Source organism: Anabas testudineus, chromosome 3, assembly GCF_900324465.2.
Source record: "Anabas testudineus chromosome 3, fAnaTes1.2, whole genome shotgun sequence".
Lineage (NCBI taxonomy): Eukaryota > Metazoa > Chordata > Actinopteri > Anabantiformes > Anabantidae > Anabas > Anabas testudineus.
Window position 1 is genome coordinate 13675148 of NC_046612.1, and position 27130 is coordinate 13702277.

Sequence of the window (27130 nt, forward strand, 5' to 3'; positions counted from 1 at the left end):
CCACAGCCCTGCACAACACTTTCACCTCACACCGAAACACCATTAGGACACCCCTCTATCACAGACTCAACAAAGAGACTGAAGCTGTGTATGTCAAATCAGTGTGCACTGTTAGTTCAGAGCCAGCGTAGAGTCTCTCTGTTGTTTGTGACTACATGTCTGTTGTGTGTGTCTGACCAAATGAGAGGCAGATGTTGTCATATTCTTTGCCTATCTTCCAAGGGGCGTGCGTTCAAGCCCATCGATTTACACAGAAATGGCTGAAGCTCCCTTTAACCCATACCTATAAGTTGAATGTCTGTAGGTGATAGAAGATGGATGCTCACAGGACAGGATGAAGAATGAGTGCGTAGTGGGATTATTTAGATGTAGTCTGAAGACTCAGGGACACGAATTCTCATGTTAGATTGATACACAGAATGTACATTGCATGGCTGTATACAGGGTGTTATGGTAAAGTTATGCTTTGTGGACTAATCCAGTCCAATCTATTAGCGAACCAAAGGGATTCTGCTTCTGAGTATACAAACCTTTTCTGTGGCATCTTGGTTTTTGAAAAAATACAGTGAAAGGGAATTGAGCAAACTGTGATTTCCATGATGGTGTTACTGTCTGACTGAAAGAAAAACTGTTTACCTTTGACAGCATGTCTCCAAAGACATATGCTAATATTGATTTATGGACAGTGAATAGCTCCATTTCTCAAGTTTCATGTCTAAATGTTGGCTGATGTGATCAAGCCAAAGAACTTTTTAGAGGGAAATAAGGATGAGAAACTAGGTTGGACTCTCTCTTTCAGCGCTGCTAGTTTTCTAATGACGAGGAGAAACTCTCACTACCTGTCTGCAGAGGAAAAGGTCACACGGAAAATGGTGGTGGGATGCCTGTCAGCACTGCACCTGAGTATCCTTTTCCTCCTATTATCAGCCATCCTCACCCATTCTCAGTTGCTCCAGACAGAAGAAGACAGAGATTCTGTAATTGGGTAGATTGGTCAAAATCTTGAGTGTCCCTTTGCTAATTTGTACGGTCTACGGTTTCTCCTTAGTGCTGTGAATCTGCCTTACTGTGACCTTCAATGGGTTTATGTGCCTTCATCTAGAGACATTAGAGCACTTGTTTGTGAGTGTGCTGCTGTGTGTGTGTGTGTGTGTGTGAGAGTGTGCATGTGCGGGAGTGTGTGTGTGGGAGGGTGAGGGGGGAGGGGTATATCATGAGGACAGATTGTGCACCTTCTGACCTGTTGCTTGCTCAGCTGGTGGTAGAGATTTCTCATTGATAAAGATTTGATTCAAAGTGGAATAAATAATAGAGTTTCTTCACTTTAAATCCTGTTGGTTAGATCTCTTATTGCAGTCTGTGGAGCACATCAAATAATGTTTGCAATCAATTACACGTATCAGCTTAATATTTCTAGTGACAATCAGCGAAGATCCCATTGCTATAAGAGACATTTTAAGAGTTTTTGTTTTCTCTACTGCAACAGACAGAGTAAGCGAGAGGGAGCGCTAGAGGAGAATAAAGAGAGGCAATAAAAATTTATGACTTTAAAACTGGTACATTGAGAATCTCATAGATTGTAAGTGTGCATGATATGAGATAGAAAGGAGATAATCTAGCAGCATTAATGTGTTTACAAGGCAAGTTTTGATCTGCAGATCCTGCCTTTTATTCTATATATATGTCTTTTATCTCCCAATACAACGCAGTGCACACCTCTCAGCATAGATCATCTATTAAGAATGCAGTTGTTATAGTACCATTATCTCTGTCAGCTGTCTGAAATCCTTATCTGAAATCTAATTTTGGAAAAAAAAAAAAAGCCCAGTAACCTTAGAAGGAAAGTTAACCCTGACAAAGCTGATATTTTTTAAATAGCATAGATCCCTTTATTATTTTCCGTTCCTGAAATACGAAGGACACACACTAATTAACTTAGACATTTTTCAAGCAGGGTTAGCAGTTGTGATTGTACACACGTCCAGTTCTTCTGCGTACTACAGCCAACGGAAATCAGGCATAATCAAAATTGTTACAAATATTACTCATACAACACAACATGATTAGGAAGCTAGTGTCATTTTGTAGAAAACAGAATCTCAGTTCTTACAGAATCCTTGTTACAGCATAGGATCAATGAGTCAAACAGTGAACCTTAGATTTCATTATCAATCATCAGTTTTATTACTTGTGGTCTTCGGACTTTACAAACTGTGTCCCAGATTTGCTGTGATAAGATCAAGAGACACTACAGGTGATAATAGACTTTTTTTTTACCAAAACTATTCAAACAACAATTATCTAACCATTAACATACAAAACTGTGTTAACTGGGAAAATGTTTTTTCTAACATGTTTGATTTTTCTTGTTTACATTGTTGGCAATTCTGGTTCATAACGTATGAATATAACATTTTTTTTACTAGATATATAGACAAAATCGGATTCTCCTGTTCACAAATGCCTAATTCTCAGAGTTTGGAAACAAGTTGTAGCCAAGTTAATGAGAACCCTGTCAAATCAGAGGAGTTGAGCTCAGCATGTGTTGAAATTTAAACCTGGACTTGACACCTGCAGAGGCCTGTATGAACAGATAGGTGAATGATTTCCTACCATGACGTCTTAATATTTTATAGCAATTATTAATGAACGTGAAGCAATTAGGTTTAATTATTTACTTTTAATTGACTCAAAGCTTCACTTTGGTATGAATACATTCAGTACTGTACTATCTTTTGGTCGGGTGTTTGCAGGTTTATGTTTTCTGGGGGGGTGGGTTTGTTTGTTTTTGTTTGTTGGGGTTTTTATTTTTGTATTGTATATATGAATAGGTTTTTACTGTTATTACTACTCAAATTGAAAAATTCTAAATGAATTGCTTTTAATGCATGGTTTGTGATAGTCAAAAATATTCTATGAACTACAGCTAAGCTAGATTTTAAATATTATATTTTAGTAGCTGCAGTTTCATAAAAGTGCCTCTAGCAGAGCAGGCCACAACCCAACAGTACATGTTTACTATGGTAACGCACAGGCATACAGATTATATAATGCTTGATACTGACTGAGCAAATAGCTTAGAAACGTTATACTCACTCAGCTTTTATACATCACAGCTCTTCAAGATCTTTGTAGTATCAGGAATCAAATCTGCTGGGGTCTGCTCTTTTATATTTACCTAAAGACACACTGCAGTGAGTAGAGATTGGTTTGATTGATACTACAGAGTATCAATCAAACCGATCAAACTGTCTTTTTGAGCCTTTTGGACATTAAACACAGTACACATTACCTTGTTCTCTGTACAAATTAGAGCATATGCACCTGCTGTCACAACTCATATAGGTTCAACAGATCTCTGGAGCACTGTATCCTCTGAATTTACTCAAGCAGAGCAGACAAAAGTCTAGCAGTTCTGATCAAAAAAAGAAAAAACAAAAAACACATTAATCACGTTGATCTCAAGTCTAGACTGTGGAAGAGTCAGTGCGACCTTTGACACAGAGCGTGTTTTTATAAAAGACTAAACAAACTTACAATCTGATACAAAGAAGAGAAGGAAGAGAATTAACATCACAGATAAAACCAGAAATGTTGCAGTGTGCTTAGGACAGAAAAGTTAGAGAGAGAAAAGTTTCTTCAGCAGTCGGTGTCGTTCTGGTAGAAAGTTTTAAAAATCAAACGAATCAGAACAACTTTGAACAACAAATCAAAACCACTTTGCTCTGAGTCAGATAAACATTATGCAAATGACAAACTTTCCTTCAGTCCTCACATAAAACACGTGCTGGAATATTTTTCTCAGCCTGTACCACAGCCAAGGTCAGATTTCAAGTCATTAGTCTGTTTCTCACCGTGTACATAAATCACGGTGGTGTATAAGTAATAAGGAAGTTTACCTGCTAAGAGGTCTTTTAAAGGCACTTTAGAAGTCATGTGGCTATAAAAAAGTGCCTCCAGCGTGTTCCTGTAATTCATGGTCTCATATTAACTCTCATTTTCCTCATGAATACTGCTATTCTTTCTGCACTAGCCAAGCCGTCAACTTTCTCTCTTAAGACTTAGTGGCAAAGAAAATCAGCAGCAATAATACTTATTTAATCAGTAAAAAAAAAATCTTATGGGCCCAGTAATTTAGTTACTATAAGAGTGATTTCCTTCTTGTTATCACACTAATTCTTTAATTATAGCCTACTGGTTATTTAATGCCATGAAATTAATCATTTTCTATATCTTCCTTATTAGCTTTACTTTTTTCTTCTTTTTCTGTCTGAATACCCATAGCTCTCCTAAACTGCCACCACATAACGCCATGTGCAGTTGCCCTGCACTTCAGACAATAATATTAGTAATCAATTCTCCAGAACTCAGGCAATGAGCGCCTTTATCTCTCGCTTGGATTTTATGACTTGGTTAAACGTTAAGCAATGCCTTTGTGTCCCCTAGGATCGAGCAAGGACATATGTGACACCCCTTGTTCAGTCTTCTGAGGGTTGATCCAGTGAGTTGTCCAATAGCTGGCAGCCAGTGTATGACACTGGGATGCAGGGTATAAAGGTAGGCCATCTGAGATAACCCGAGCTCATTCACAACAAGCTCCGAGTGGCAGGAGAGATCTCTGTGAGTTTAATCCTAATCTACACATCAATAAGCAAGCACAACCACTGCTGTTGATGCAGTTGATGCAGTGTTCTGCGGCTTTGACACACTGCTGGATGATCGAAGACTTAAGAGCTACATTGCTGTTTTGTTGTGTTGTTTAAATCTGAGAATCTCCCAGAGCATTCCTGATGGAGAGATTCAAGTCTAAAGGAGGTGAGCACATTAACCCCAGTTATGATTCCACCCTGGATGAGCCACCTGTCTACGAAGAGTCCAACTTCTCCAACGGAGAACACCGGGCAGTCCGGCCCTCTGTGGTCAGCGCCTTTGGTCATGACACTTTGGATCGAATGCCCAACATTGACTTTTATCGCAATGCGGGCAGTGTAAGTGGTCAACGGGCTGTGCGACCATCCCTACAGGAGCTTCACGATGTGTTTCAAAAGGTGAGGGCATGTACACTATGTCTGTGAGTAAAGTTGGTGAGTATGAATGATACAAATCCTCATGTTCTCTTCTTGTCCTTCTGTTTTCCCTGTGATACATGCTCTGCACCCGGTTTCCTTCTCTACTGCCCATGTTTGTCCTTCGCCTCACCTTCTGCAGAAAGTAGCTTACACCTGTTTTTCTCCCTGAGTCCCTAATGCAAATCACTGACTCTGTAGCTGCAGGTTTTGTTCTGCTCCTGATCTACACAATCCGTTAACGACTGAAACAGATTGAAACGAGATGTTTATAGCTTATATTTTAAGTTGACAGTTTAATCATTCAAACAGCATCTTTTTCACTGTCTGAGTGAAGCTAAAATTGATACTGAACATGACTAGAACTCAACAGCTGTCACAACACTTGACACTGTTGAGATTTTTTTATTTTAGTTTAAGTTTATTTTACTGCTTTGTGTTGCAAAACAGATGGTATCATTAGACAATTTGGGTTTTATAGGTTGCACTAAAAAAACTTTTCTGAACTATTAAAAAAGAAAAAGAAAAAAGACAGGAAGAAACGACAAATGTCATTTCATTTTAAGAGTCTAATATGTACATCAGTAAGTCTAATGAAAATGATTATTTAATATAGTAGTATGTGGCTATAAATACATACATCTCAAGTAGTAGTGGATTTTAATGGCTCAAAAGAATCATTTCATATAATATCCAATCTCCATACTGCTGCAAGTTAAAAATCAGAAGTCTAAATCAGATGTGAAGGTGTAAGTGACTGAAAAATCATGTAATAGTCAGTATTCATCTTAAAATGAGGTTTGTCTTGTTTTCTCCACTGTGGACCAGTGTAATGTCTCTGTAAATGCTGTATCAGTCTTCAGTTTATGTTCTCCCCTGTGTATCAGAGAGAAGGCAGGAGAAAGCCTTACATGAAAAAAGACAAGTCTGTGTCCTGTTACGAAGAGACATAAAACTCTTTGTGCAGAGAAAGAAAAATTCTATAATACATAATGAATATATCCCAGTTACATATTAAGACAATTTTACTTACTTCATTTGCCTCATTTTGCCTTTACATACACTGCAGAATGGAGCAATCTCTGTGCCAGACACTGTGGAGGACGATGGCCAGGATAGTGACGGGGCCCCCTCTGATGATCTGGAGTCTGCTATTCCGTCTGACAGCGACAAAGGAGCAGTAAAGTTTGGCTGGATAAGGGGCGTCCTGGTGAGTTATGGGTCTTGATGGGCTCCCTTTGCTTTAAAGTAGGCTAGCTCCACATTATTGTGACCATGGGTCTCAAAAGCACACAAAACACACCAGGGTCCAGTGGGGCTATCAAGACCAGAGTCTGCAAGTAACTGGCTGATCATCAAAAACCTCAAGAAAAGGCATGAAAATGTTTTGTAAGCTGTAGCTTACATGCTTGAAAAGATGTCATCATTAACTTGAACAACAGGCAAGAGTAAAACTGCAAAAAAGTGCACATCAGCAAAAGCACATTGATGGTTATTTAAATTAGTTGGAGAACATGGGGCAATTTCACATAAGAAGAAAGATTATGTTACAGCTCATCACTACATGAAAGCTAATCATGGATCATTAGCTGTTACACATGATAAAATAAAATCTAGAGGAGGAGACGGTATAACCGAGCACGAGCAAAGAGGAGCCTGTAGACACTCTTGAACCCAGGAACTTTATGGGTTGATTGATGTTTTTTTCATCTAGACTAATTTTTATGAATCATTTTTGAAAATATTTTGCTTTGTAGTCTCAACATCTGTAAATATTCATTTATAGTACATTGTCCGCATTAGGTGGATCCTCAGTTAGAGTGATTAATGATTTCTAATCACTATTACATCACATTCTACTTTTATCATGTGTTATTTCATGATCTTAGACCTTGTTAACTGCTTTTTATTTTAATAATATCAAAATTATGGACATTTAATTTGGACCAACTCCAACTTTTGTATAACTCACAGAGAAGAGATAACCAAGACTGAAAAACTGTTTTTCTTTTCCATAGGTGAGATGCATGCTGAACATCTGGGGTGTCATGTTGTTCATCCGTCTGTCCTGGGTTTTTGGTCAGGCTGGCTGGGGTGAGTGAGACAAAAGATAAATGCTGGTCAGATGAGGCATGTAGAGCTAGAGCTAATAAATCTTTTGCCAGTGTAGGCCTGAAAAACCTCGCTAGATGCACATGAACTTGTTTCGATTGGGTCAATCTGTCGTAACAGCCCCTCTCCATCAGTTGAACCAGGATGAGATTTCCCATGCCAGTGTTTTGTTACCTATAATTCCAGGAACTAGACACAATTAAAGGATAATATAGTCCTTCGGGCATTAAAGGGAATGATTTAAATGGGCTAGATTCAACCTTACTAGTTTTTTCTGAGCTCTCATAATGATCTACACCTACTGGAGCCAGATCTGTAGGAGACATTTGTCGGAGGGAACAAAAAGAGATGGAGACAGGATGAACTGTGTGAATGGCTTCACGAGTGTGTTCTTTGCTTAAGAATATATTGATTGGTAGCAGCTTTTGTTCAGGTGGCATAACTAAATGGTTTTGAGAGACAGAGAACACTGCAGGCAGTAAGTAGAGCAGGTTCAGAAGATGGCTGTAACTTTGACCCACAGCATTTAAAAGTGAGTGGTTTTGTTTTATGGTCAGAATGTTATGTGGCTCATGCAGTTATGGTCAACTTTTAATTTGCTTTGATGTGTGCATTTCAGGACTGGGAATAGTGGTTGTCGCCCTCAGCTGCGTGGTCACCACCATCACAGGTCTTTCTATGTCTGCCATTTGCACTAACGGTGTGGTCAGAGGAGGTGAGTCACAGTGCGCTGTCAACCCACAGTGACTTCATAATCAGAAATGCAACAGAACAATATAACTGTAATCCTTGACTTTAATGTGTGCATTTCACTCATAACCCAAAAAAGTCATTTCATCTGTCGCAGTTAAAACATTATCTATAAATTCTTACAGCAGACATAAAATCTTTTACAGAGTGAACACAATGACCAAGAGGCCACTGTGTCAAGATAAAGGCACAAAGCTCAGAAATGAACCTGAACGTCACCTTTTGAAACCTTTTCTCTGTTTTAAAGCCTACTTAACTTGGTCTGACAGCAAATCAATGGATCAGTGACATGGTGATTAATCATTCACCATGTGTGGGTTTTATTTTGTCATTTCAGGAGGAGCCTACTATTTGATATCCCGCAGTTTGGGACCAGAGTTTGGCGGGTCTATTGGTCTAATATTTGCCTTTGCCAACGCCGTAGCTGTGGCCATGTATGTGGTGGGATTTGCTGAGACTGTGGTCGACTTGATGAAGGTCTGTGATGCTGTTAAGATCAGGTGACCGTAGAATGAAATGTGGAAATGTTGAGCTCCGAGATATTTGACTATATACTTATCGACGCTTCCTCTCTCTCTTCTGTCGCACTCAGGAACATGCTGCCATCATGGTGGATGAAACAAATGACATCAGAATCATTGGATGCATTACAGTGGTGCTGCTGCTGGCCATATCTGTTGCTGGGATGGAATGGGAGGCCAAGGTTACAGATCAACATCATGCTGGGTGTCCTGTTGTGGTAAAATATGCAACCGCAGTTAGTTTTAATGATTTAATTTCTTTGTCACTATAGGCACAGGTTCTTCTACTCATCATCTTGCTGGTGGCCATAGTGAATGTATTTGTCGGAACAGTCATCCCCGCAACTGCAGATAAGAAATCCAAAGGCTTCTTCAATTATAACTGTAAGACACTTTTTTTTCCAAAACAGTCGTTATGACATAGAAAATCATTAAGTCAATCGCCAAGTCATCTCATTCATATCAATTTTCTTTCTTCTCTCATTGCCTTTTTAACAGCAAAAGTCTTCTCAGAGAACTTCCTGCCGGCTTTTAGAGACGGGGAGACCTTTTTTTCAGTGTTTGCCATTTTTTTCCCTGCTGCAACAGGGATCCTGGCTGGAGCCAACATCTCTGGAGACTTACGGGTGTGTTATTTACATGGAGGTCTTGCGTAAACCCTTTGTCTATCGCGTACATGCTGTGGTGCAAAAAACATTTGAACAGCTGTTGTTAATCTTTATAACTTTATTTATTATGTATTTTAAACATTTACATTTATAATCACTGTCATGGAATCAACACAGATCTGTGCTATTTAACAGGATCCCCAAGGAGGATTACCTAAAGGTACCTTGCTGGCCATCCTGATCACTGGTGTCACTTATCTGGCTGTTGCCCTTTGTGTCTGTGAGTATAATAATGAATGAAGTATTAAAATATTACTCCGAAGATTAATAAAAATGTATAAAACCTAGATCCCTGCTGCTGTGCATACCAAGGGATAATTCACTTAACCTTAACTTTAACTTTAAATTGTTTTATCATTTTGGAGAGTTGGTTGTTAGTCATTTCAAACATTCCTAAGCATCTCTTTTTCTTCTCCAAATGTTCAGCTGCCACTGTTGTTCGTGATGCCACAGGAAACACAACTGACCTCATTACTCCCGGAGTACCATGCAATGGTTCAGCCATAGCTGCTTGTGAGATTGGCTACAATTTCTCCTTCCTGCGATGTGCAAAAATGCAACTTTGGCTTGATGAACAACTTCCAGGTATGCATTTCCAAACTTTACTCCATGCTCTCTGTAAGGAGAATTTTTATTTCACCTCTAATCCTCCGTTCTTCACCTCTGGTTTAGGTGATGACTATGGTGTCTGGCTTCGGGCCCCTCATCATTGCTGGAACATTCTCAGCTACCCTTTCTTCAGCCCTGGCTTCTCTTGTCAGTGCACCCAAGGTTTTCCAGGTAAGCAACTTGCCATATCTTTCTAAATTTAGTTTTTAAAAGGAACTGCAACTAGGTTGTTGTTCTTAAGTCCTGAAATCAAGATATGGTATGGTTTCTGACCTAAGCGTTGTCTTGTCTCAGGCTCTATGTAAGGACAACATCTACAAGGCTCTGCACTTCTTTGCCAAGGGCCATGGCAAAAACAACGAGCCAATCCGTGGCTACGTCCTCACGTTTGTTATTTCTGTGGCCTTCATTCTTATTGGTCAGTTCGATTGTCTATCATGGGTTGGTAATACTACATTATATTGTCCTTATTTACTGACGATTTCTTTTTTTTATAGGGGATCTCAATGCAATCGCGCCCATCATTTCAAACTTCTTCCTTGCATCTTATGCTCTAATTAATTTCTCCTGCTTCCATGCATCCTACGCCAAGTCTCCAGGTGGGTCTCTAGACAAAGGCAATTATAAATGAGTAATTCTGACACTAGGCTGAGCTGATTATGCTCATTCCTACAAAGTTAAGGTTTTATTTATCTTTGTTTAAATATATATTAAAACAAGAGGCATCTGATTTAACATATCCATTCAAACAACCTGTGTCTCCTTTAATTACATTTGGATTTGTTTCTCATTATTTTACTGTACAGTACCTTATTTACGCCTGCCTTTCTTCTATCTTGCTTTTCTCAGGTTGGAGGCCGGCATATAAATACTACAACATGTGGCTATCACTGCTGGGTGCAGTACTCTGCTGTGTTGTTATGTTTGTTATCAACTGGTGGGCTGCTCTCCTCACATACGGCATCGAAATCCTTCTCTACATTTATGTCACAGTTAAGAAGCCAGGTGAGCTGTGTGTAACGTTTGAATGCTTGGAAGTATATTCGTGATGCAAGTGCGGTAGAAATAACCTGTTCAGACTCTTGCTCGCTCTCCAGATGTAAACTGGGGTTCATCAACACAGGCAGTGACATTTGTAAGTGCAGTCAACAACGCTCTCTCTCTGTCCGGTGTGGAGGATCACGTCAAGAACTTTAGGTAAAAGCCACATATGTTGATACGAACACTGAATTAAAAACAACACAACACACACGAAAATGCACAATTTTCAGATTACTAAAACACCAAATGACGCTGCATCTCTTTTTCAGGCCTCAGATGTTAGTATTGACAGGTTCAGCACGAACCAGACCAGCTCTCCTTGACCTGGCTCACTCCTTTTCTAAGAACTTTGGACTCTGCCTCCTCTGTGAAGTGTTTGTGGTAAGTTTGTAAATCATGGATATTACCAATAAAGGATATATTGTCTGCTTAAATCTTCTTTTTAATGAAGATTTGCATATCAGGTAAATTTGTAAGCTAAAAATGCACTGGAGGGAAAATGTCTGGATACCTGAGACTAAAGTTTACTTGTGTCTTCTGAATATTAAAAATATTCATGTGTATAGGAACATACACTCACACACAGGTGTATGTTTTGTCCTTTCCAGGGCCCGAGAGCAAAAGCCCTAGAAGAGATAAACGCTAACATGGAGAAGAACCAGGTTTGGCTCAGAAAGACCAATCGCAAGGCATTTTATACTGCAGTGGCCTGTGACAGTTTCGGAGAAGGAGCTGAGAGACTGCTGCAGGTCAGTACGGACACACTGTATGAAACATTGTTTTCAAAGATAATAAACAAACCCACTAACGTATAAAAATCTATAAAATTAATGTGTAACCTGCAAGTTTCGACTGATATATTTAAATCTTGCAGAAACTGGTTTTACTGACCCAGATCTTCCTCCCAATAAAACACTATCTATGGCTGTGTTATGACACTGGTCTAGGCAGATCATTAGGGTCTGACCAGGATATTAGTGGAGGAAGAAGAAGAGCAGAGAGTAAATGAGGAACAGCAACAGTCTTAACAGTCTTATGGCTCTGGCTATCACACTCTTGAGATAAGGGCTCAGTTCATTGTCAGGATTGCTTACTTCAAACAGCACGGCAGTTCAAAAGCTATAATTGATTAACACTGTACTGTATTGGAGCAGACAAAGTGAGATCTGCTGAGTGATGTGATCATAACTTCTGCCAGTAAAACGCCTTCACAGACTTCGTGTCTAGGGCAATGTGAAACCCTGTGGAGCCTCCAGTTAATGAAGGTTTTTATCTTTATAATGTGAGAGCTGTGATTTTCCTTACAGGCTTCTGGTCTTGGCCGCATGAGGCCTAACACATTAATGATAGGATTCAAGAGAAACTGGAGGACCGCGGGTACAGAGGCAGTGCACAATTATGTGGGAGTACTGCAGTAAGTCACAAACACACACAAGGCGACATAATAAATAACACAATATAATTAACATAGATCTGTGAGCTTAAGTGGTATGCTCATTCAATATTTCTTTTTTGACAGTGATGCATTTGACTTTGAGTATGGGACGGTGGTGCTGAGAATGAACCAGGGACTTGATGTGTCGCACATTATCGAGGCAGAAGGTCATTATCGAATTGTTTTTTAGGTTGTATGCTTTCATCTAGCAGGGCTCCTGCATGGAACTAATAGACCTTAAACGGGATAAAATGAATAAAGCAGCAAACATAAGTGCTACATAGCAGAAAAAAAACTCTCTATTAAATTATTAAAATACAGAGAGAGCAGTCGTCAACATGGACTAACAGAGCAAGTCTCCAACACAGCACTGGCCCTGTAGAGTTTATACTGTTAACAACTACTGTATCACACTGTGACTATAATAAAACAATACTGATAAGTGGGGAAACTTTGTTCTGCAGACTACAAAGCATTACTGTAGGTGAGGTAGTAAAGAGATAAGATGCTAAACTAACTACCAGTTAACAGCTGTGCAGAAATCTAATCTATTAAATATTCACAATTACATTTTGCTGACTCTGTATTTCAGAGGAGATGCTAAAGGCAGCAAAGGAACAGCAAGAACTGGAGAACGAGATGAACGGAAACAGAGAGAAACCAAGAGGACTGTTCAGAAAGTCAAGGAAATCCTCTCAGCAAGTGCTCACAACCAGAGGTATCCGCGTAGAGATCATTTATCTATGTTAAACTCTTACCTGACATCTGAGGAAGGCTTTAACCCATGTAAAACAAAGGTTGCACTAACTAAAGAGTATAATCTTTTAATACAAAGGAATAGAGGTACCTATTTTACTCTCCTGCCAGACTCATGTTTTCTCTGAGTCACGGAATAAAATACCGTACATAATAGCTTTAACAATGAAACCAATATTTTTGGAAACTTCTCTTACTCCCATGCAGATATAACTGAATTAAATGCTCCCACTAAAGATGCCTCAGAGGATGTAATCCAATAACATGGTGCCTTTCGTTCCGGTTAGAAGAGCAACTTCTAAGTGCAGCTTCTTAACCCAGGCAGGAGAGGGTGCTCGCAAACCTCTCCCTCCATCTGTTTCTGTTTCATCATACACACGCACAGACACACAAAGGATAGTGTTAGTACACTCTTAACGGTTTCAGCTACTTTCTCCATCCAACTTAACTTCCTACAGTATGCTCTGACAATAAATTACACTCTTTCCTACAGTTTCTCTCCTTCATCCCACTCTTCCTTCTCATATTTCTTTCTCCCCCAGTATCAGTGTGCAGCCCTCCACCCCCACAAGTTGCCAAGATGAATGAGAGGCTGCTGGAAGCCAGCACTCAGTTCAAGAAGAAACTGCCTAAAGGCACCATTGATGTGTGGTGGCTGTTTGACGACGGAGGTAGGTTTGGTTTTCCAATCTCAGCAATAAATTATAACTCGTATGAGACACATCACATTAAAAAAGTCATCAATGCAACATAGTTCTTCCACGTGCTGCTACTGTATATGCACTATTCAGTTTTAATTATAGCAACTGAAAATCAAGTTTTGTCATGTGTAAGCAATATAATACTGTTAGAGTTGATTTGTGCACTAATTTATGGAGAGACTTTAATGGATCTTTGAGCCATTGCAAATGTGAACTACATATACTGTAAAATTAAACCAGCTGGATTCACTAGCACTAAAATAAAAATGTATTGTCCCTTTCCCAGGTCTTACCCTGCTACTCCCATACATCCTCACCACCAGGAAGAAGTGGAAAGATTGTAAATTAAGGATTTTCATCGCAGGGCAACCTGGACGCAGTGACCTGGATAAAGAGGAGTAAGTAGAAAATCCTGATATTCTGGATATAAAAAAATGACAAGTCAACGAAATCACTTTATAGGACACATTGTGTTGTTTGCATTAACAGAAAAAAACTAAACAACTTTTATATCAAACTTACCGGTAATCAGTGTGGGATGATCTGTTTTGCAGGATGAAGTCTCTGTTGCAGAAATTCAGAATTACCTGCAGTGATGTTAATGTCATTGACGACATCCACGTGAAACCCAGCTCTGACAGGTAAGCTACATGTTACAGCAGATCCAGTGGTGCAAGAGAATTAATATCAATATATTATACGATTTTTAAAAAATGAATATTTTCTGGAGTCAGCCATGTTCTTATCTGCTTTCCTCCAGCTGGAGAAAGTTTGAGGAAATGATTGAACCTTTCCGTCTGTACGAGGGCTCTAAAGACACAGTTCAGGCCGAAGCTATGCAGAAAGAACAGCCGTACAAAATCACTGACAAAGAGCTGAACACGTTCGAGGATAAGGTAAAACAACTGACATCACCTGAATACTTGGAAGAACATATTTATGCATTAGCTAGGTTTGTAATTAGTTAGGAAGAGTTTCATTAAACAACACAATTATCATTTCATTGTCCAAAAATAACTGCTGCTGTTTCACAGACCAACCTCCAGATACGACTGAATGAGGTGATTCAGGAAAATTCCAAATCAGCCAATCTGATCATTGTGTAAGTAAAACTAACTATTGCTGCTGCTTAAGGAACCCAGTTTGAGAAGAAACTGTGTAAATTACTGTGTTCCTTTATCCTATGCAGGAGCATGCCCATTGCACGTAAGGAATCTGTGTCCAGCTACCTCTACATGGCCTGGCTGGACATTTTGACAATGAACCTTCCACCAACTCTGCTCATCAGAGGCAACCACAAGAGTGTTCTTACCTTCTACTCATGAGCAGGCTGCAGGCTAAACAGCAGAGTAGTAGGAAGATATAAAAGAGAAAAATGGAAGCCATAAAGCATCGTGAAGTGTCCCCGAACCTGGATGATGTTATTCAGTCTGTCAGACCAACACCAAAGTAACTCAGTCCAGCATTTTAGTTAAGCCCTGGTGAGGGCCTTAATACAATTCCCCCTTGAACCAGAGTAGTAAACAAATAACTGTATCACACAAATACAAAAATGCCAAGAAATAAATTTGACAAAGCACACCGTCAAACACACCACGGCTTGTGACAGTAATGTCAAAACCCATTTTTAGTCACAGCAAAAATTTACTACAACTAAAATGAGCTGTTTTAGAAGGCTTGTGGGAAGTTGTTCTTTAGGAAAAGAAATCTTTGTACTATGTGAGGCTGCAACCAGGTTTCTAGTAAGCAGACGTTTTTAACTTGCATAAATTAATGAATGAATGAATGAATGAATGGCTAGTCGAAGTTGAAGTTTGCAATGACATGTAGAGTATTGACATCTGCTCAAAGTGTAATTACTTTAATAAACACAAATCATGTCTTCCTAACATAAATATCCGTTCAATACACAAAGACAGGGGTAATAGACTGCTCCCTGCTGCAGTGAATGTAAAATAAATGTGTATAGAATAAAAACCCTTTCCTAAATGATTAACAGCACAACTGTAACTACACCACTATCAGCCATTTTGAAACATCATGAATTGACAATGAATTTAATTATTTTTTAATATTCTTTCTCATATTTCAGATTATGAAATGTGCTATTACATTGTATAAAGCTGTTTACCTGTTCCTCATTATACTATTTAAATATTCTAATATTACTATCTTAATGCACTTAAGCAATAATAATAATAGTCATAATCAAAACTAAAGATTGTAAACCCAATTCTTTTGTATATTTTACGCTATTGTCTGTCTCCCCATTTAAATAATAAATTGATTATCTGGAATAAAACATTAATTTAAAGCTATCTGCAGTTCTTACTTTTGTCTGTCATGCATTAGATAATCATCATAAATAATGTCAGATATTGTTAGTTGTTTGGTTTTAAAGTACTTATGCAAAGAAGAAAGACTGAACAATGAATATTAATTCAATGACAATGCTGATTATTCCCAGTGCTGCAGCAATAGTTTTGACAACTTAGACTTAGCATTTGTTTATTCATAAGTATTCCTTAATGTGTGTTATTTGTGTAAAGACAACTTTGAATGCATGACTATAAAAAAAAGATTATAATATGTAGGACACTTTGGTGATAACTAGATGCATTAAGGGCATGGATTACTTCAATGATGCATAGGTTATAAGGGGCCATTTTAGGTAGGCCACTCTTTAAATAGCCTATACTGTTGACTATATGTTACCTTAATCTATCTATGTATTTTTCTATCTATACTTGAATAAATATAGACCACTTGGTTACCTGACTTCACTTTTTGTTTCAAAACAGACTTAAAATAATATCAGAGTTGACCCCTGGATGTAAAACCGGAAGAGGAGGGGCGACAACCAGGAAGTTGTTGGATGTGATCAGCTGAGAGGACGTTTGCAGTAACACAGTTAGCATGCAGACGGTGGTGCTAAACAATACGAAGCATCTGTGGCTAAGGAGCCTTCGGCGACAATCCTTTTCGTTTTCTGATGCTGCTCTGTGTTTCTTAGGGAGGAAATTTCATATTACGCTGCCCACTCAAAACAAAGGCAAGCACGACATTGCGATGGATATATATCATATCAAGGGCACAGTGACGAGAGCGTTGTTTTGTAACTGGCCGCTTTGGTTTGTTCTCGATGAATTAACGTTATCATGCTGAACGTATAAACAATACTAACAATTGTTTATTCTGTTGCACTGCGTTAGTAAAGTGACGATTAGAGCATATTGGTCAAATATGTCCTTGTGTTTCTTGCGGATGTAACAGTTGTTTATATCAAAACTCTCGCGAGATCTTTAGTTCGTACAGCTACGAGATGACGGAAGTGTTACCATAGCTACCGAGCATACTTACTTCCTCACTTAGTTTGTTCCAGATTAATTAATTAAGCATTTTATCCCCTGTTATTTGTCCAAAGTTCGTTATAGTGGACGTAGGAGCATTTTGTGTGTTGTGGCATTTAGTAAAGTATCTGTTTATAAGGTTAGTTACGTGCGTTTGAGGAGGAGCTAATTTGGCGGACTTGTAGCGCGGGAAATTCAGTCATTCAAATAGGAGGGGACCGCCAAGAAACGGCAGCAGAAGCTTTTAACCTCGTCTTAGTCAACTCCAGTTTGTGTCTTTTTAATTAGAAATTGTTCAGTCTTTATAAATTATTTAGCGCACGCGTTTTAATTGTGAAACTCTGCAACATGCCCGTCCTAGAAGTTACAGGCGCTTCTGCAGTTTCTCCATCAAAGAGGCCACGGACTGAAACAGCCCCTGCAGAACAAAGAGCTGTCCTCAGATTTGCAAAACTTTCAGAAAATGCCACGACACCTACCCGAGGTTCATCTAAAGCTGCAGGATATGACCTCTACAGGTTGGTTAATACCTTATATCTGAGCTCACTAAACACTTGTGACCAGCGTATGTAGCTGCGTAACATTTCAAGTTGAACGCTAACACTGTGACCCCGTCTTTTAAGTTGTTAGTTGACTGTGTTAGAAGTTAAATTTCTTTTTAAAATTGTGCACACTAAACGTCGAAGTCGTCGTGGTTGTATTGAGACGATACCCTAAAGAAACCTAACTCTCATTCTGTGAATTTGAACAGTGCATATGATTACTCCATCGGTCCTATGGACAAGGCCATTGTGAAGACGGACATTCAGATTGCAGTTCCACATGGCTGCTATGGCAGAGTGGGTAAGTGTTTCATATGTGGGTTCTGCAAATCTCGGTTTGCATAATTTCTCAACATAGTGTCAAGTTATTCTTTTGCTCAATACATGTGAATTGACGTTAGGATTTTTTTGTGTGCAGATGTGTTTTATCAGCTCTTAACATGTAACTTTTGTAATTATTTGCCTCTCAGCACCAAGATCTGGACTGGCAGCAAAACACTTCATTGATGTTGGTGGTGAGTCTTTGGTTAAGCTAATTCCTTAACTTCCTTTAAGTGAGAATCGAGAATTGAGTTAGCAACCACTGTCTTGCAAGGGTTAATATTGCTTCATGTTCCCTTTAGCTGGTGTTGTAGATGAAGACTATAGAGGAAATGTGGGAGTTGTGCTGTTCAACTTCAGCAAAGAGTCATTTGAAGGTGAGTTTTGGCATCAGTGACATGCATCGCCATCTTATTCATCAAAAGTACATTTGCATTTGCCCTATTAAGTTGTCATTTGATATCCATGAGTGTCATTTGCAGTAAAGATAGAATGTTGAATCAGACTCAGCTGATACAGTAAATGGCAGGTATCATAAAAATGCATCCTCTAAACTAGTTATTAACGTACAGTTGCAAGAAAAAGTATGTGAACCCTTTGGGATTACGTGGAGTTTTGTATGAATTGGTCAAAAAATGTGCTCTGATCTTCTTTACTGGGCCACTCCAGAAGCTGTATTTTGTTCTGTTGAAGCCATTCTTTTGTTGAATTACTTGAATGCTTCGGGTCATTGTCCTGTTGCATCACCCATCCCCTGGGGAACTTCAGGTGGTGGACAGCAACCCACCCCTGGCTCTAATTGGAGAAGTAATTAGGCTAGGGGTTTATATACTTTTTTTCCACGTTGCACTGTGAATGTTTACATGTTATGTTCAATAAAAACATGAAAACATGTTTGTGTACTATTATTTTGAGCAGACCGTTTTCTATTGTTGTGACTTAGATGAAGATCAGAGCACATTTTATGACCAATTCATGTAAAACTCCACGTACGGGTTCACATACTTTTTCTTGCAACTGTAAGTCATTCTCATGCAATTAAAGCATAATGGTTGTCAAGTATATTTTTTATATATGTGTTATTTACAAAATTCTGTTTCCCTGGCTTCTAGTGAAAAAAGGTGACAGAGTTGCTCAGCTGGTCTGCGAGAGGATCTGCTATCCAGATCTGATGGAGCAAGAAGTAAGAAGCTAATACACAATACAGACGTTGACGTTTCCTGTTTAAATGAATGTGCCCACCCACCCCCACCCCAATATATATGGCATCACAGAGATTATATTTAAAATAAAATAAACCTTGACTGCTGTCTTTCAGACACTGGATGAGACAGAGCGTGGAGCTGGAGGCTTTGGCTCAACTGGACGCAACTGAAAGCTGTTACATATAAATTTATAATGTGTTAATAAAGTTTGTCATTTTATTTTTATGTGTTGTGTGGTGACTTCACAGGAAATGCCCACCCACATGTTCTTCATACCTTTTTTAGGTTTCTGTCTAAAGTTGTTTTTAAGTTCCACAAAGTTAAGTCTTCCAAATCTCCACATGGGGGCGGTGCAGGACAAGAATTGCATAAACCTAGATTTGGCTCCATTATGTGAGTATAATCTGAACTGGCTAAAACATGCAGAGATCACGTTGCTCTTGGGTCCACATGACTGAAGACAAAGGATGTCTAACATAAAGCCAGCAGCTGCCTGTTGAACTCTGCTATGACAGAAACTCAACCTGGATAGAAGGGAAAGTACAGCAGTGAATACATTTACACCAAAATGTTTTTTAATGTGAATTTACAACTAAACCCTCACTGATGTGAACAGAGAACACAGACTGGTGTCAGGCTGGTCCGTGGCAATTCAGCACTGATTGTACTTGTGAAAGAATGTGTGGCCACAAAGACCTCAGTGCATAATCATGAAGGCCCAGGTTTGGCATCCTCAATGTGTGTTGTGTGTGTGCAGGTGTGTATGTTTGTGTTCATGTGTACACAGTTTACAAAGGAAGTAGTTGGTCATTATAAGCACCATTACAAAGCCCTCATTCCAGGGGCTTCCTCTAGTTTACAAAAGCTTCATAGATTAAAAGTGGCATTGATTATTACAGTATAAACACAATTTACATGTAGTATAGAGGAGAGCAGACTATGAAGCTAGAGCTGTTACGGTTGCAAAGACATGAAATCTTCAGAATGGCCGACTGGATCATATCTTGACTACTGAGTTTTGTATAGTAGTACAGTGCATTCAGAAGTCTATGTGGTAGTGTTGCTAGCACCAGTAAATATGAATTATTCTTTGTCAGTAGGAAAATGAAAAAGCATAGTTTAAATATGCAGTAGGAGTCATTCAAGCTCAGACATGGCTACATCTCAATAGTCCATAGTAGGTTCCTTTCCTCTCCTAAGAATTCTCCTATTCATGCTTTTTCATCTTCATTAAATTAATATCTGGGGATAGAGGAATATGTTTACTTCCACGTATGCAGGTTTGGTTAGTCGTTTACCTGAGGGGAGGAAATGAATTTATTTCAGACTATTGGGACTCACCGTTTTCTTCCACTTACACCGAGTTCCTAAAAACCCAGCCTTTAGAGCTCTCTGCAGTCCGCGTGCCCTTCAAAATGGCACCTGATTCCACATATCATTATAGAACATAACCCCCCCCCCCCCCAAAACCATTCACACGCGCAATAGTGCTTCACACATAGCTGATGTTGTGTGTCAGGGCAATATGTTCTTCATTTCACTGAAGTCATGCTGCATCACTCAGCTTGCACAGAAACTGTATCTATGATATGTAGAATCATCTTTGGCAATCAAATGACATAGTCCCTCCCCCAACCCCCTTTTTGTCTCTTTGGTGGTGAGCCCTTCTCCCTGTTGGAGCAAGCAGAGGTTGCCTCTAACCACTGACCCAAAGTCAGAGATGTTTGGCCTTTGGGGGGTGTTAGCCTGACAATGGATTAACAGCTACTGACAACATCTGCCTGTCTCAGTCTTGTGATGGTTAATGGAGGATGATCTGCACCCTCATCTTCAGTATGTCTCCCAGCTGTCCTATGAGGTAGTCTTTATCATGTCTGTCCTCCAGCTCAGCTAGTTCCTTCTTCCTGTAGAGGGGCACGCTGCTGATCTGAATGAAGTATGCCCCTGGGGAGAGAGCCTTCTTCTTGCTCAGATGCAGATAGCTGACACCTTCTTCCTGGTTAATCTTGAAGTAGCCCTCTTCGTTTCCGTAGTCGATTTTGTAACGCACATGGTCACTAAGGGTAGATAAGGCTGGGGTGAACTCAAGGATGTGGTCGTGGTTACTCAGGTCACTGATGTTCAGGTGTAACTGAAGGGTGTCCTCAATGTCCAGACTGGCCAAGCTGACCATCTCCTTTTCAGTCAGCTGCAGAAGAAAAACACGGTCCAACTGAATTTAGTGTTAATATAACATATGTGATCTACAGTACAGTATATCTTCTTTCATTAATATGAGACAGACAGCAGGGTGAGTACATCCAAACAGGGATGTTATCAGGATATTGAAGACAGCAGTTCACGTATACCTTTCATTCCCCACCATGAACATCTGTTGCTATTACAATAGCACTGCCATTGATAGTAATAAATATTGAAATTATAATTACTAGAACCAGCTTATAAAACACCTAAAGTCCCCATATTTTCCTAAACATATGCTGTACTGCATGAAGACAGATTACCTGCATCTCTTCCATAGGCTCATCCTGTGTTGAGTTGGTGCTGCGGCGCTTGCGTCCTTTCTTGGGGTAGCCATTGATCTTACATTCATAGCAGGCCTCAGGAGACAGAGAATTATCATCCTCTTCACCTTCCTGTGGACCACTGGAGCTGCCACTTGTAAAGCCCAAACCTGTGACACAGTGTCTGGGACAAAGACAAAACCATCAGTGAAGTAGAAACATCTGCAGACATATTTCACAAACGACCCTTCACTCACATACCCTTGTCCTGCACGGAATTGTCCAGAGGGACATCCACAGAGGTAGCCCCCATCTGTGTTCGAGCAGCCGAACTTGCAGGGGTTCTGGCTGGTGGAGCACTCGTTGATGTCTGTGCAGCCTCCGCTAATCTGCTCGTAGTTGAAGCCAGTGGGGCAGAGACAACGGAAGCTCCCCAGGGTGTTGTGGCATGACGCTCCCCCGCAGATCTGGCTGTTCAAACACTCATTCTCATCTGGGTCACAGGGAGTGGATGGGAAATAAACACAAAGAGGTCATTCCAGTTAAAGGACACAAACAATATTGGGAAAGTCTGCTATGATTTTTTGTAAATGTTGAGATGCAAAACTAAAAATAAAGCTTTAACTAACAAAAGAGTGTTATTTGAGGTATATGCCAATGCATACACACCCTTACCACACAATTACTGTCTATGTCTGAGCAGTTTCTGATTAGTTTATGTACTTGGATATTTTGGTTTTGCACCATCACCCTCTTTTTCTTGTCCCAACTTAAATAGGTCGCTTTGTCCTTTTAGTGAGATGTATTTTATATGCCTCCTTTAAAGTCTGTATTTTTTATTTGAGTGCATGAATAAGAAACTAGACTTTCTAGGTTTGTAAGTAGAATATTGATAATGTACTTTTGATGTAACAATTCTTTTTCGCATGAATACACCACATCACAAATAACTTAAAATGTGTACGGGGGGGACTCTAGTCAGAACATCATGGCTGGGTTGTACATACTTCAGCAACCAGAAGTCATAACGATGCCCCAAAAGTAAAGAATTTGTATATTTGCTGATAAATACAACAGTGGTATTACTCACCCACACACTGGTTCCACTGGTAGTGCTGCAGGAAACCTTGTGGACAACTGCACCTATATCCACCCACTAAGTTCTGACACCCATGTTGACACCTGTGGTTACCATCACACTCATCCATATCTGTCAGGGACAAACAAACCAAACACCACTGTCAGAGCCCATTTTGTATGATTAAGCAGCTGATACTGAGGTCAGTATCAATTGTTTTCAGACCTTCACAGGTTTGTCCACCGGAATCTAATGAAAATCCGCGCTGGCACTCGCAGTTGAAGCTCCCTGGAGTGTTCTGACAGACACCATTGGAGCCGCACAGATTTGGGTCTGTTGCACATTCATTGTTGTCTGCACAGAGAGGAGGGAAAGGAAACATGAGGCTGCTTGTGACCCTGATTTGGATTTGCTGAGTCATTTTCTAATTCCTGGGGATTCAACACTGGTCTTGAAAATTAGAGCAGATACTGTTGATACAAATAACCTCACAGTCTGCAGCTTCTCCTCAACTGATTCAATCTCAGACCAGAAGAGGTAATAATCACAAGCATTTGAGGATAAATGGCCATTCATGATTTTGGGAATAATAGTGTGACAAGATAATCTAGACTTCCTGGATAACAATTCATGGAAAAATATATTAAGTAAGCCTGTAGTCTAGACTTTTTGGTAAACATCACAAACATGTTTGATTGTTGTGACTCAAATCTATGCAAACCTGATCTTATGGTGAAGTTTAAAGTTCAGTGGTTAAGATAAAAGTGGAGAAGGCAGTAATCTCTAAATGTCAGTTGTTAAACATGTGATCAGGTCTTTTCACAGTCGAGCTGAGACTTCAAAAGTGTGTTTCCAGCTTTAGATATGGTGAAAGTGTCACCATGTGGGACAAAATTCTTCGAAGCACAACCATCTTTCCTAAGTGTGCACTGCCTGGAAATCAAAATGTGTAAGAAGTCAACTGCTTTTGCAGCATTAGTGACTGAGACATGATTCCAACAAGTGTTTTAAGCTACACTAGTGTCTCAGGGCAACAGTAGCTCGGTTGGTAGAACAGTTGTTGTATATGTACTGTCTTATTATAATTCTCACGCTTCTAACTCCTGATTATACCCACAACAATTTCTAGAGTCAAAACTGAGAGTTTCCTGATTTGATATGAGAGATATGAGAGGCTTTATAGTCAGGGAAAAACTATAGCTACAATGTTCCATTACAAAGAGCTGAGTTGAGCTGTCATGACATTAAACTAGTGTGACATCCATTAACTCTGAATGAGAGTGGGTAAAGGTTAGACAGGAGGGTGCTTCTAGAGTCTTTTATGAGCAAGCCTGTAAGATACCCTGATGAATTACATACTGATGAATTGTACCTGTACTAAACAAGTAGCATTTCCATTTTTAGGAACACACAGGCAATTGTTCAAATAGCACTTCTAATGAAAAATATGTGTATGTGCAGCATATGTATAATATGCATGTGTGTATTCACCAATGCAGGCAGTATGATGCTGGGTAAATCCTGGAGGACATTTGCAGGTGAACCCGCCAATGGTGTTAACACACAAGAACTGACAATTATGCTGTTTGGTGGAACACTCGTCGAGATCTGAAAAATACAAGGTACAATGTCAAAATAAATTTGAACAGAAAAACTAAAACTGCTATGAAGTTCATATAATGCATTTACAATCCTGTGGCTGGAGCTTTGTCAAACTACTGTATGGGGGCTGCTCTTTTCTGAGTGAAATTCCAGTCCTTCTACAGTCACTGACCTACAAATGAACTGCAAATGAACCAGACACTGGAAACACAGAGGGGTACTGTAGAGGGGGAAACTAAAGCTATGGTAAATAAAGATAAAACAGCCCCCCCCCCAAAAATGAATGTAATAAGCACACTTGTTTAGACCTACAAACAAGTCTGATAAACTCAGGCACAGACAGATGCACTATGTCTCAGAGCCTGGATGTAAGATAGTTCATCTACAAACATGCATGTGTATACACTATTTCAAATTGAGTGTCTTAGGACAGTGAGGGAAACACTGGCAAAAAGCCCAGCCTACTCAGCACTGAAGTAGCTCTAACCTAGAAGCTAAGTCAAGCAAGAAGTGCAACTGATCTGAGTAGCACTGGCCTTATTATGGATTACCCTAGAATATTTAGAGGCTCTGTTCTGGTGTGTGTTCATGTCACCTTTGCAGCTCTTTCCATCTTCCTGTAGGATGTACCCACGAGGGCAGGAACAGAGGTAGCCTCCCTCTGTGTTCTTACAGATGAAGTTACAGGGCTTTGGTGCCTGTATGCACTCATCCACATCTAGAGGGAGGAGGACAGCGTGAGAGTGAGACAGAAAGAGTGAGACAGAAAGGATAGAGAGAGAGAGAGAGAGAGAGAGAGTGTGTTTGATCCAAACCAGAAATACCATAAGGGGAGATGATGAGGCAGACAGATTTGGGCTGCATTTTTTAGAGGAGTGTGTGGGCAGTCCACCCACACAGTTTCAGGTCTTTACTAGACAGTAGGAATGAGAACGGGAGGTAGGCATTGTAGGAAAAGAGTCCATTAAGTGTAAGTGCTGGAGATGAAATTAAGTCTTACCCACACACAGTGTGCCGCTGATGTCAGTGGTGTAACCAGGTTTGCAGGTGCAGCTATAAGAGCCCAATGTATTGATACACTGACCGTTTCTGCACAAATTCCCCATGACGCGACATTCATCAATATCTGGACACAAGGAAACAAGACAAATGAGCTCCAGGTAATCAGGTCACAACTGAATTACCACTCACAATTATACAGGAGAAGCAATATATGCTCTAAGTCTTGGTGGATTTTACTAGTATAAACAGTTGTGTATGCTAATTCTGCAATTTAGCAGTTCATCAGTGTTGTGTCATGTTCACACAGACAGTACTGGCAATCTGATATTTTGATGTAACCAGGTCACACGCTAAATATGATATAAGTCAGATAAACAAGCATTAACGCTAGAAAATTGGTTAAAGGTTTTTTAATGTAATAGCAGTAGAGCACCTCTGCCATCAGTGGTGTAGCCAGGTCCCAAAGGACACATCTTCTTGTACTGGGTGGTCCCTGGCAGGGGGCACAGTTCACAATTTGTTCCCCAGCCTCTGCCTCCATCACAGCAACACTCTGACTTGGTCACCATGTTCCTATTACTAGAAGTCATCTGACACAGAGTGGTCAGAACCTCAGTGAAACAGAAGCCTTCACGGTTATCTGGAGGGAGGGAGAGAGGCAGAAAGAAACGTGAGAGCGACAAACACACAAAGTGGTGGACCACAGGAAAAAAATACCACCCAGACAGGACCTGGTGTCAGAGAAACAGACGTAAATAGATTACCCACAGTGCTCTATCACTACTGTCTGCAAGAAGTAAGATAGCCATACAAACACAGAGCTTACAAAGTGTCCCTGGAGTTTTTCTCACAGAGTTCAGCACATCACATCTATCAAGAAGCATATATTTAGATTAGGGAGAAAGTCTAGGATTTCCTTGCCCCTATCTTTACAGTAACAGACACATTTTTTTAATGAGACAGTGGAAATTGTCATGGAACGGTTAGATTAAAACTGCAAGGAAACATTTTCACCTAGATAGCATAAGATTTATCTATTCAAATATAGTGGCAATAAAATCTGTAATTCTGTACAAACTGTGGCTATATTACCACTGAAGTGTTAGTCCTAATATTCTAAGATGTTTGAAGTACAGAAATGAGAAGTAACTAAGTTAAAAGTTTTTCTTTCTGGCCTCAATAAGCTCCTACTGTACAAATCGGGATCCAGCTGAATTCAAGAAGCAACAGGTCTCAACAGACTGTGATCAAAATTCAAGAACTGAAGTAGAAACACACTGAGCAAGATATAATGAGAACATGTACCTACCAATACATTCAGTCTGTGTGGGGGTAGGAACGAAGCCTTGGTCACACCTGCAGCGGTAGCTTCCTACAGTGTTCTCACAACGGCCGTTCTTACAGATACCGGGTTTGGCTGTACACTCATTCAAATCTAACACAGACACACACATATAAAAATAAAATGGATATTTGTGACACAGGACTTGATGAAATGACGCTAAAGTTCTGCTTCAGAACTCACACACATAACCAAGACTTCTTATTGCCATTTATCAGATTTCACATAAATTCAACATTATTCCTGGTCTTTTGTATGACAATAACAAATATCTACTAGAGTTGGACTCTTTTCAATTCATTTTATGCAAAGGAAAGCAAAGCTTTGAGGCTACATGCTGGCATAATGGTTAATATAATATGATAACCTATGATAACCTTACCCATGCAACCGCCTCCGCCAGGCTGGCGTGTGTATCCAGGGGAGCAGATGCACATGTATGTACCAATCAGGTTCTTGCAGGTCATGCCTCTACTGGCACAGTCATCTATACCATCTTCACACTCATCCTGGTCTGGAGGACAA

At 39.8% G+C, this 27130-nt stretch overlaps 3 protein-coding genes across 4 annotated transcripts in view; 2 read left to right on the top strand and 1 right to left on the bottom strand.

The window, feature by feature from the left end:
• Nucleotides 1-4561: 4561 nt before the first annotated feature.
• slc12a1 (solute carrier family 12 member 1) lies at nucleotides 4562-15978 on the top strand. Its single transcript, XM_026377840.1, is given in 27 exon segments — nucleotides 4562-5048; nucleotides 6136-6276; nucleotides 7085-7160; nucleotides 7798-7893; nucleotides 8266-8405; nucleotides 8521-8631; nucleotides 8722-8833; nucleotides 8948-9075; nucleotides 9253-9337; nucleotides 9544-9653; nucleotides 9655-9702; nucleotides 9790-9897; nucleotides 10021-10144; nucleotides 10224-10325; nucleotides 10576-10731; nucleotides 10824-10923; nucleotides 11037-11148; nucleotides 11376-11516; nucleotides 12075-12181; nucleotides 12287-12369; nucleotides 12795-12920; nucleotides 13501-13629; nucleotides 13946-14057; nucleotides 14214-14300; nucleotides 14420-14555; nucleotides 14694-14761; nucleotides 14849-15978. Coding segments are annotated over 27 exon segments (3132 nt in total). The 5' UTR covers nucleotides 4562-4790; the 3' UTR covers nucleotides 14985-15978.
• A 556-nt stretch (nucleotides 15979-16534) lies between these two features.
• Nucleotides 16535-19302, top strand: dut (deoxyuridine triphosphatase). 2 transcript variants are annotated; one of them, XM_026379030.1, is made up of 7 exons: nucleotides 16535-16711; nucleotides 17371-17527; nucleotides 17761-17852; nucleotides 18022-18066; nucleotides 18175-18249; nucleotides 18985-19055; nucleotides 19191-19302. In XM_026379030.1, exons 1-7 carry the CDS (start codon nucleotides 16576-16578, stop codon nucleotides 19245-19247), a joined length of 633 nt encoding a protein of 210 aa, XP_026234815.1. In that variant the 5' UTR covers nucleotides 16535-16575; the 3' UTR covers nucleotides 19248-19302. The 2 variants fall into 2 exon arrangements, with proteins under 2 accessions (XP_026234815.1, XP_026234816.1); XM_026379031.1 differs by lacking the exon at nucleotides 16535-16711 and having other exon boundaries at nucleotides 16718-17527.
• Nucleotides 19303-19630: 328 nt separating this feature from the next.
• fbn1 (fibrillin 1) overlaps nucleotides 19631-27130 on the bottom strand; it is a 48088-nt gene continuing 40588 nt past the window's right edge. The window contains exons 56-66 of the mRNA XM_026379029.1: nucleotides 26988-27119; nucleotides 26573-26698; nucleotides 25697-25903; nucleotides 25262-25387; nucleotides 24857-24979; nucleotides 24151-24267; nucleotides 22885-23013; nucleotides 22672-22791; nucleotides 21843-22074; nucleotides 21582-21765; nucleotides 19631-21265 (exon numbers count right to left, since the gene is read on the bottom strand). Of these exons, the coding sequence (XP_026234814.1) occupies nucleotides 20879-21265; nucleotides 21582-21765; nucleotides 21843-22074; nucleotides 22672-22791; nucleotides 22885-23013; nucleotides 24151-24267; nucleotides 24857-24979; nucleotides 25262-25387; nucleotides 25697-25903; nucleotides 26573-26698; nucleotides 26988-27119 (1883 nt within the window). The 3' untranslated portion in view covers nucleotides 19631-20878. The remainder of the gene's footprint in view (nucleotides 21266-21581; nucleotides 21766-21842; nucleotides 22075-22671; nucleotides 22792-22884; nucleotides 23014-24150; nucleotides 24268-24856; nucleotides 24980-25261; nucleotides 25388-25696; nucleotides 25904-26572; nucleotides 26699-26987; nucleotides 27120-27130) is intronic.

Coding starts and splice junctions, on each gene's coding strand:
- dut (XM_026379030.1), top strand. CDS start 16,576: ATGCAGACGGTGGTGCTAAACAATACGAAGCATCTGTGGCTAAGGAGC. Junction 16,712..17,370: donor GCTGCCCACTCAAAACAAAG/GCAAGCACGACA, acceptor TGCCCGTCCTAG/AAGTTACAGGCGCTTCTGCA. Junction 19,056..19,190: donor CAGATCTGATGGAGCAAGAA/GTAAGAAGCTAA, acceptor GCTGTCTTTCAG/ACACTGGATGAGACAGAGCG.